The sequence below is a fragment of the Gasterosteus aculeatus genome, chromosome 16 (genome assembly GCF_964276395.1).
Source record: "Gasterosteus aculeatus chromosome 16, fGasAcu3.hap1.1, whole genome shotgun sequence".
Classification (NCBI taxonomy): Eukaryota; Metazoa; Chordata; class Actinopteri; order Perciformes; family Gasterosteidae; genus Gasterosteus; species Gasterosteus aculeatus.
Window position 1 is genome coordinate 18,691,795 of NC_135704.1, and position 10,189 is coordinate 18,701,983.

General features: G+C 49.1%; 1 protein-coding gene across 2 annotated transcripts; it reads left to right on the forward strand.

Annotated features, from left to right (window-relative positions):
* The first annotated feature begins 81 nt into the window (after window positions 1-81).
* Window positions 82-9,953, forward strand: wdr3 (WD repeat domain 3). Of its 2 annotated transcripts, XM_078090859.1 has the most exons (28): window positions 82-140; window positions 775-880; window positions 2,036-2,227; window positions 2,311-2,520; window positions 2,632-2,750; window positions 2,899-2,977; window positions 3,386-3,481; window positions 3,599-3,709; window positions 3,905-4,006; window positions 4,103-4,203; window positions 4,291-4,380; window positions 4,471-4,701; window positions 4,785-4,878; window positions 6,045-6,146; window positions 6,241-6,323; window positions 6,548-6,686; window positions 6,812-6,868; window positions 6,968-7,068; window positions 7,397-7,508; window positions 7,883-8,017; window positions 8,119-8,169; window positions 8,346-8,411; window positions 8,527-8,619; window positions 8,713-8,763; window positions 8,834-8,877; window positions 8,974-9,102; window positions 9,468-9,561; window positions 9,656-9,953. In XM_078090859.1, exons 3-28 carry the CDS (start codon window positions 2,054-2,056, stop codon window positions 9,809-9,811), a joined length of 2,820 nt encoding a protein of 939 aa, XP_077946985.1. In that variant the 5' UTR covers window positions 82-140; window positions 775-880; window positions 2,036-2,053; the 3' UTR covers window positions 9,812-9,953. The 2 variants fall into 2 exon arrangements, with proteins under 2 accessions (XP_077946985.1, XP_077946986.1); XM_078090860.1 differs by lacking the exon at window positions 82-140 and having other exon boundaries at window positions 3,602-3,709.
* Window positions 9,954-10,189: the final 236 nt, after the last annotated feature.

Sequence of the window (10,189 nt, forward strand, 5' to 3'; positions counted from 1 at the left end):
AAATTGACAATAAACCTTTATTTTGTAGGGCCCCAACAAGAAACATTTCGCTGTGTCTTTTACGCTTGACGCACCTTTGCAGTTTCTGATCAGCTGACTAATAAGCTAAAAACGCTTCCGCTGTGGTCGTTGAGGGTCTCGTGAGTCGCTGCATTTGTCTATGAGCTAAACGTGACATTATGGAGCTAAACGAAAATAAAACAGATTTTTTTTACCTGCAATAAAATCTACTTTGACAAATGTCTTGTCGTGTGTGACTGTTTTTGTTGGCAAGCTCAGGCAAAAGCAAAAGAAGACGATCGAGCAAAGAAAAAACAAAAACGCTTTTATTCCAGTCAGTAAAGCTGAAACGATGAAACAGTATTTTATTGTAGTATATTTTATTGTTATTGTAAATGTATTTCAAAAAGCCAATGGTATTAACACTACATATGTTTTTATTAGGATTTTATTATTATTATATTATTAGTAATAACTTTTGTTTGGACAATACAAATATTAAAAAAGATCAAACCATCACTAAAGAAAATTAACTCAAATTATTTTGACCTCCACCGGCAGCACTGGATTCACATCAATGTATTCTTAATTATATAGGATAATAATTAACCAGTTACAGAGAACATTGGAATACTTTAAGTACGTGTTCATGATTATATACTTCTTCTTTTAAGATTGTATTTTATGTTTAGAATTCACCTCGTAACAGAGTATTTTTACAGTGTGATAGCAGTACTTTTACTTCACTCAAGGATGCGACTACGTCCTCCACAGCGCTCACTGTTAGTATCGATGTTCGTTCGATCGACTGGTTGGGTCTGAAGCAGCGGCGGAGCGGACGCAACACAACGCAAGTGAAGCTAGCGGCCGCAATTCTGAGGTAAGAGGAGAAAATTAAACAATATTGTAATACGTCACGTTAAAGAAAGAAAACGTTGAGTCCAATTTAAAGATATACAGACACGCGTCTAAGTTGTATCAGACTTGTGGAGCTACGTTTACTCGAGAATTCCACCACGTGGGTCCGGGAACCAGCGGTGTGTCGCGGTTGGGTGTACTCGATTCGCTGTACAGCGTGGGCTGAGCGGACGGCGTCTGACGCGTGTTGCCTTGTTAGAAAGGATGGAATCGCGTAACCCCGCCCATGCCTGCGTGAAAGTGTGGCAAAACAAACAATCCTTAAACCAAATAAACTAGCATGCTTGACGAAGCTAGAAATAGTAAAAGTAAACCGTTTAGGTGGATTGTCGCTAAGAAGAACGTTAGAAGTATGAAGTATTATTTGCAGAAAAACGGTTTTACAAGTGAAACAATTATAAAGGGACAGAAAAAGAGACGAAAACGGCATCGAAACCCTGTAATCTCACGTGGAACTGCGTTGACTAAACGTTACTGTAATGTTACTTATTGATCAATATTCATTCAGAGGTGTAAAAAGTATTCAGAAACTGTATTGAAGCTAAACTAGTAAAGTACTGCATCCGTAATCGTACTGAGGCAGTACAAGTGCAACAGTATTCTCCACAGTAAAAGTACTTATTAAGCAGCGTGGTTCATTTGAGATCTCAGGGACATTTATTGCCAAAACATGTTAAACATACAAGGAAGTTGACATGGCGGTTGGTTGTATGTTGTATTCCTGAGTTAAATATAAGGGAAAGTTTCATTTGATTATGTTGCGTAGCTTAATGTATATGAATGAATCACCATTTATTTATTGAATTGTTTTGTATTTTATATGTATTTCTTATTGTAGAGTAAGTAAAGCTGACAAATACAAAAGGTGAGTTAGAATAATGAAGTAGCATAAAAAGTGGAGCACAAGTACATCCAAATTGTATTATTTCCGGTACTTGAGTAAATGTAACTGTTTGCTTGTTTTATTATTTCAGGACAAATTTGTCCTCATTTCCAAGCACATCAGACATGATGTCATAGACGGGGTTTTGAGACGACGTCATAGATAAATTACAGCTGTGCACGTTTACACCCGACCTGTCCGTCATACCAGCCTTTCTTTGGGGGGGGGGAACAGGACTCACCGCCGCCCGCCATGGGGTTGACCAAACAGTACCTGCGCTACGCCGCCAGCGCCGTGTTTGGCGTGATCGGCAGCCAGAAGGCCAACATCGCCTACGTGACCCTCCGGGGGGGGGAGAGGGGCCGCCACGTCGCCGTGGCCGCCTGCGAACACGTGTTCATCTGGGACGTCCGTAAAGGAGAGAAGGTGAGATTAATTCGTTTCATTTCTTTCTCGCGTGTTTCATTTAAAAAAAAAAAAATTCACTACTTTTTTTGCTTCTCTCGCAGGTCTTGATCCTTCGGGGCCAGAAGCACGAGGTGACCTTCCTCTGCCCCTCGCCCGACGGCGTCCACATCGCCGTGGGTTACGAGGACGGCGCCGTGCGCGTCTTCAGCCTGCAGAACGGCGAGAGCAACGTGTCCTTCAACGGCCACAAGTCCGCCGTCAGCGCCATGAGCTACGACGTGCTCGGGGCTCGGCTGGTCACCGGCTCCAGGGTAAAGTCCGCGCGCCTCCCGCCGCTGTGTGAAGCGCGCGGGGCTAGTGGGGCTAGCGGGGGTTAGCTTCGTCATGGCAGCGTGGTGATTAGCGCTTTCTCGCCTCCTCAGGACACGGACGTGATCGTGTGGGACATCGTCAACGAGTCGGGGCTCTACCGCCTGCGAGGCCACAAGGACGTGGTCACCCAGGCGTTGTTCCTCAGAGACAGGAACCTGCTGGTCTCCAGGTAACGCACCTCCGCACCGCGCGGCGGCCGTTAAACCGCGTCACACTTCAGTCCGTTATTTCCCCCTTTCTAGGGTAGAATGAAATGAAGCTCGTTGGAGAGAACCAACTGTTGACAGATAGTAAAACACCGTGTGTGTCCCGCTCAGCTCCAAGGACAGCTTCGTGAAGTGGTGGGACCTGGACACGCAGCACTGCTTCAAGACCATGGTGGGCCACCGCAGCGAGGTGAGGGGTCCTGAAAGCACACAGGAGACGCCTCTTCATCTGTGATGCCACACAGACCTTTATGACCGGGGGGGGGGGGCGGAGGTGTCGACCGTAGTCTCTTCAAAGCCACCAGACTCCATTGAGGAAAACGCTGATTCTGCGGTCGGTTGTTGCTGCTTCACAACCGCTAGTTTGTGTTCCTGTGTGACGTTGGCGTTTTCAATTGTTGTCATTCAACACAACGAACTCCGCGGCCGATTCAGCTCCTGTGTTCTGTCAAGTTTAACAACCTGTTTTTATCTCTCGAGTCTGGTGCACAATTTCGTTAATAAAACCGCCGTTAAATGTTAATATTTAGTCCACTTTGCCCTGGTCCTGCCTGGACCCATGTGACAGCACCGCTTCGTGTGTGTGTGCGTGCGCTAGGTGTGGGGCATGGTGCTGCTGAACCAGGAGAGCCGGCTGCTAACGGGCTCAGCAGACAGCGAGCTCCGAGCCTGGGACCTCCGCTACCTGCAGGAGGTGAGGAGGCACACGGAGGACGCGTGGCTCTCGATCCCGGTTCACCTGATATCCGATTCATTAACCATACAAGCATGTATATGTGTGCACACAGAAAGAGTTTGTCTCTCTCTTCAGGAGAAAGCTGAGGGGGAGCCAGAGGTGAAGAAGGGTAAAACTCTGCTGGGTGATGATGATGATGATGACGATGACGACACCCAGGAAGGAGGGGATGAAGGTCTTGAGGAGGTACAAGAGATGTAATGTGTTCTTGTGAGAAAACACAAATGTTTAAAATATACCAGCCGTACTTTTTTTATCATGTTAATAATATGTGCTTAAACAAATACTGTTATAATAATGTAAAAACCAGTAAAGTAAACGTCTCTGAATCGACGTCCGTCACCGCTTCCTGCGTTAACCTTCGTCCTCTGCGGCTCCCAGCGGATCCTCCGCTGTCAGAAGGCCGGCTCGCTCCTGCGGGAGAGCCGAGACCGAGTCGTCTCGCTGGCAGCCGACGCCAAAGGCCGAGTCATCGGCTGCCACGTGAGTGACCACGACCAGCTGCGCCACGGCCGGCCGCGCTTTCACCAGCTGTAGGCGTGTTGTTCAGTTGCACGCTGAGTGCTCGTCTCCCTGCAGGGCAACGACTCGGTGCTGGAGCTCTTCACCGTGCTGGAGGAGGAGGAGGTGCAGCAGAGGATGACGAAGAAGCAGAAGAAAGCCAAGAAGAAGGCGGCAAAGTAAAGCCCGTTGGTTCTCTGCGGTTCTTTGTTGACGTGCTGTAGCTCCTCCCACCTTTTTCAAGCCTTATTGCTGTGCGGCTGCAGGACTCAAGGAGACGCACGCGAGGAGGCGAAGCGGACGCTGGCGGACGAGATCCTCCGGCTGACCAACGTCAAAGCCTCCGCCAAGATCAGGTGAGCGAGCGGCCCCGCTTCGCCACGGCGCGGGCTCCACGCCCGCGCCGTGGGCGGCGGCTAACGGGCTCCCTCCCGTCTCCTGCGCAGGTGGGCGGACGTCCTGTTGTGCGCGAGCGGCGAGCTGAAGGTGGCGCTGCTGCTGCAGAACAACACCATCGAGACCTACGCCCTGAAGATGTCGGACCGGGCCCCCGCCCCCAACAAGACGGCCCGCCTCACGCTGGGGGGCCACCGCACCGACGTCCGCACGCTCGCCTTCAGCTCGGACAACCTGGCCGTGCTCTCCGCCTCGGGGGACACGGTCAAGGTGTGGAACAGGTGAGGAGTCCCGACAGCCGAGTGGTGACCGGCGACTGGGGAGCGGTGTTTGACGCCGCGTCCCGCCTTGCGTGTTCCGACAGGTCGACGCTGCAGGTGATCCGCACCATGGCCTGTGATTACGCCCTCTGCTCGCTGTTCGTGCCCGGAGACCGGCAGGTCATCCTGGGAACCAAGGTAAGAATAAATACCAATCATCATGTGCTGCTGTCGACCGTCTGGAACAATACGAGAGCCGCGAGCTGTAAAACTCATCAGATTTCCATTTTTCAGACGGTCTTTGAACACATCACGTGTGACAGAATACTATTTAACTAGAGGAGACGGTGCTTTCAGGGTCTGATCGATGCGGCGAGGTGCGGCCGCTCCCGCCGCCCCCCTCGCCATCCACGCCTTAAATTTCCGGCTGCTTTTAGAATAACTTATGTTCCCCGTTAAGATGGTTCAGCTACTTTAGAGAAAAGGGCGCCGTCTCTCGCTCTTTAATCTCATGAAGTGCTCGGCGAGAACGACAGCTTCGTTTCTCCGACGCGCCCTGAAAGCAGCTCCGTATCTCGCTCAGCATCTCGCCGTCGTAGACGAGCTTTGGCGTGTTTGGCAGAGTGAACAACCAGTACGGATCCACCGATTAACCAATTGATCCATATATATAAGGCGCTCCGGATTATAAGGCACTGTTGTTTTTGGGGGAAATTAAAGCCTTTTAAATGCGCCTTGGAGTGCGGAAAATGCGGTATATTGACTTTAATACCACAAGAGGGCGCCGCGTTTGTTGAACAACGACAGGCGGACAAGAGCAGCCGTTTGGAGCCTTATTGTTTTATTAATCTGTCCGTTTAAATTGTTTGTGCTTCATCAACTAATGTTTCACATAACTAATGTGCCGCATCATGAATAATTTTATATTCTTTTCAAAATTGAAAATTAAAAACATTTAATTTATTTATTGTAAATGACCTCTCGCGGCCCACCAGGGAAGTGAAAATGAAGGAATCCATGATTAACCCATCTGAGACATGTGACCTTTAACCTTGATAAAGAGCAACATTTGTGGGCACTATAACATATTTTGGATCTAGACGATCAAGAATATCAAGAAATTCAACTTGATTTGTAGAATTATAACTGTTCTTCTGCACAAAGGTTTAAGTTCCCTCTACTTGCTAGTGATTGTCCTGCTTTCAGGACTTTTATTTTGAAGTGAAAATGAAGACCGTGTGTGGTTTAAGAAGTTCGAGGGTCAGTTATTGTTTATCTAAATAACTCGCGGCGGCAACATGGCCGACGCACTGACTCCAAAAGCTCCTCTCGTGTCGGTCTGATGATGCGTGTTCTGCCGTCAGAGCGGGAAGCTGCAGATCTTTGAGTTGGCCTCGGGGAGCCTCCTGGAGACGGTGGACGCCCACGACGGATCTCTGTGGTCCCTGTGCCTCGCCCCGGACCAGGTAACCACGGCGACGCCTCATTTCCCAACGGCCTCCCGTGAGGTCAGGAACGCAGCCGCGGTTTCTCATTGGCGCGCGTGCGTTGTCCCCGCAGAGAGGGATCGTGACCGGAAGTGCCGACAAGACGGTGAAGTTCTGGGAGTTTGAGCTGATGAAGGACCAGGCGAGCGCTCAGAAGTGAGTTTTTGGCTTCTTTCAAATGATCAGAAGCCTCATCAGACTTCTCGTCGTGATATCTATTCTAAAAATGAAAGGTTTTACAGCTCTTCTTAAATCACACAATATAGAAAATACAGGATTTCATCTGCGGAAGGAAGGTTTTCTCTCTTATTCTTATAGTCTGTGTGACATTAACTATAAATATATCCTTATTATAAGAATGATGCCATATTTTCCCTCAGGAGGCTGACGGTGAAGCACACGCGCACCCTGCAGTTGGAGGAGGACGTCCTGTGTGTGAAGTTCTCTCCTGACCACAGACTGCTGGCCGTCTCGCTGCTGGACTCCACCGTGAAGGTCTTCTACACCGACACGCTGAAGGTACTGGTCCCCCCCCCCCCCCCCCCCCCCGCCGCAGCATTCCCCCGATGCAGTAATGATGGTAATCGTGATGCAGTAATGATGATAATCGCGGCGCGCGTGCTAACTTGACTTTTCTGCGTCAGTTCTTCTTGTCTCTGTATGGACACAAGCTGCCGGTTCTCTGTCTGGACATCTCGCATGTGAGTAGACAACAGGGAGAGAAATCCTTCCTCGTGTCGAATGAGTATGCGCGTCACCTCGTGACCTTTGACCCCGCGCGTTTCCCCCCCCCTCACCAGGACAGCGCGCTGATCGCCACCGGCTCCGCCGACAGGAACGTGAAGATCTGGGGTCTGGACTTCGGCGACTGTCACCGCTCCATGTTCGCTCACGACGACAGGTAAGAAAACCTGTCACGAGTTTACTAAGAAAGAAATGAGATTGTTTTCCAGTGACGACTTCTTCTGTGGTGGTCGGGGATCAGTGTGAGCGCCCGGTGATGTCACAGCAGCTGCCTCTTCTTCTCTTCTTACTTGATTATCTTGCAGCTTCATTTCCAGCCGCTGTGATCACTCAGCTGTGTGTCTTTTTTTCTTCTGGGGGGCTTGATTGCCTCCTTTTGTTTTATTTATATATATATATATATTTATATATATATATATATATTTTGTACATGTATTCTACACATACGTGTTCACGCCGACCTTCATTCTGTGTCTACTTCGCAGCGTCATGTTCCTCCAGTTCGTCCCAAAGACTCACCTCTTCTTCACAGCGGGGAAGGACAAGAAGATCAAACAGTGGGACGCCGACAAGTTTGAGCACATCCAGACGTTGGAGGTGAAGCTCCGCCTCCACGAGCTGTCCGGGATCCGCAATAATGTCGCGTCGCGAGAATGAATCATTGTCATGATATTTTATGTATCGAAAGTATCCTAATATCGTCGTATCGCGATAATGTTCTCTATCATAATAATGTGTGTTGATCTGGCATTGTGACAATGTTGCATTGTGACAATGTTGCATTGTGACAATGTTGCATTGTGACAATGTTGCATTGTGACATTGTTGCATTGTGACATTGTTGCATTGTGACATCGCTCTCATCATGATAATATCATCCCGTGATGTATTGTTTAGTGTGGAGGGGGGACTCTGGGGACCCCCCCCCCACCTCCCTAATCATCATGTGACTCCTCCCGTCTGCTTCACAGGGCCACCACCGGGAGGTCTGGTGCTTCACCATCAGTCCGAGCGGAGACCACTTGGTGTCGTCCTCTCACGACAAATCCCTGCGCCTGTGGGAGAGGACGAGGGAGCCCATCATCCTGGAGGAGGAGCGGGAGATGGTGAGGGAGGAGGGGGCCGGGGGGGAGGCAGAGGGGGGAGGGGTGTCACTGATGGACTGTCATTCACACTCACCTGAATTCACCTGTTTTCATATCGCTAGAAGCGAGAAGCAGAGTTCGAGGAGAGCCTGGCCAGCGGAGATGTTCCTGTGGTGAGCAAGTCGAAATACGAAACTAACAGCTTTTAGTTTTCTGCACATTTACGTCAAGCTCCTCTAACTAGTGCGCTGCATTTTTTATCACAATTTGAGTGGGATAACTCGGCCCAATTAGCCGAGGACAAAATTTCATCCGAGCCGCCGGCCCATTCTCTTGTTTCTACCTTCAGGTTCCCGGAGAGACTCAAGGAGAAGCGGCGCCAGCCAGCAAGAAGACGATTGAGACGGTCAAAGCTGTGAGTCGCGGCCCGAATCTCGTTCTCCTTCTTTTGAACGTGGCGGGGGCGCCGCTGACGTGCAACCGTCCACGCGGACCTTGAATACCTAAATGTGTCCTCTGGGACTTTGCAGGCGGAGAGGATCATGGAGGCTCTGGAGCTTTACAAAGAGGAAAACAGGAAGATGGAGGAGTATAAATACGCCTGTATGGCGGCGGTGAACGAGGTAAAGGCTGTTTGTTTCATTCCCTCTCGAGGGGGGGGGGGGTTAAGTATCCCGCTGCCGTTAACAAATATCCACCGCCTGTTGCTTTTGCAGCTCCCTCTGCCGAAGCCGAACCCCATCCTCGCTGCGCTGGGGAACGTTTCGGTAAGTTGACTCGATTAATCGATTGATCGGTGCAGCGGTTTCTTACTCCGTCTTTCCTTCTTCGCCGCAGCCGTCGCGCTACGTGCTGGACGTCATAAAGAAGGTCCGGTCCAGGTAAGACGGGCGGTGTTTTGACTCTTTGACGTTACCCAGAAGGCTCAGCGCGTACTGAACGCCGCCGGGTGTGGGGGGGGGGGTCGTCTCTTTCAGTGAGCTGGAGGTGTCCCTGCTGGTGTTACCGTTCCAGTACGCCCCCCCGCTGCTCAGGCTGTTCAACGACTACATCCAGCAGGGCCTGGAGGTGGAGCTGGTCTGCCGCTGCCTCTTCTTCCTCCTCAAGTAAGAGCGAGCGCGCGTGAATCGGCTTGTTGGACAAAAAAATGTATAACATATTTAAATACTACGCTGCCTTTTTATCTGAATTGGATATCGCATGAGTTTTTACAGTGTAAAATTAAACAAATAATATTATTGTATACTGATTAGCCATAAGGTGTTTAATTAGATATGTGTTGTATATTATATGTGAATCTTCTGTATAAATGAATCAGGTATTTGTGAATAATTAAAAGTAGTAATAATTCATTAGTCTGCGCTATACATCAATTAAATTTATTGTGATGTTAGACGTCGTTCTTCTGGATATTTTAAGTAGTTTGTGAATTTATCTTACTTATTTTTATCTTAATATCCCGTTCTGTTAGGATCCATTTCGGTCAGATATCCAGTAACCAGATGCTGCTGTCCGTCATCGACGAGCTGCGGACCAACACCGTCTCCAAAGTGCAGGAGATCCGGGTGAGTACCACCTGGTGGGGGGGGGGGGGGGGGTCCTTCTTAAACCCCGTCCCCCTTACACCTTACCTTCCATCCCCCTCCCCCCTCCTCCCAGGACGTGATGGGCTTCAACAGCGCGGCGCTGCAGTTCCTCCAGCGGGAGATCGAGAACAAGGAGGAGGTGATGTTCTTCGCCGACGCCACGGCCCAGCTGGCGCAGAAGAAGAAGAGGAGGAGGAAGAGGGAGCGAGTCATCCTGACCATCGCCTGACCTGCAAAGGACATCCTCTGACCCCCCCTCCGTGTGTCCCACGCTGGGGGGTTTTTTTTGTATGTTTTTTTTGACTCATTGTTACTCGGTCACATGCTTTATTTCCCCAAATAAAAAACTGCTCACCAGAAGCTGAGACAAACCACAGATTAACGTTTTTATGAAATACAAAATAAATCTCAATGGCTCAATAAATTTTAATGTGCACTAAATTGCACCAAAAATAATATTAGAAATGAATGTAGGCAATTAACTAATATTTTATTATTACTTCTACAATTGTATGTGCATTTTGCAACACGTCTCTTCAAAGGAAAACAAAGAGATAAAAGTAGATAATCCATCTATGGAATTCATTTCCATATTAAGACCGACTGA

Bases quoted from the DNA above. Each gene is read 5' to 3' on its own strand.
- wdr3 (XM_078090859.1), top strand. From the start codon at position 2,054: ATGGGGTTGACCAAACAGTACCTGCGCTACGCCGCCAGCGCCGTGTTT. The intron at 4,879-6,044 runs GTAAGAATAAAT...TTCTGCCGTCAG, and splicing joins AGGTCATCCTGGGAACCAAG to AGCGGGAAGCTGCAGATCTT. The intron at 7,509-7,882 runs GTGAAGCTCCGC...TCTGCTTCACAG, and splicing joins AGCACATCCAGACGTTGGAG to GGCCACCACCGGGAGGTCTG.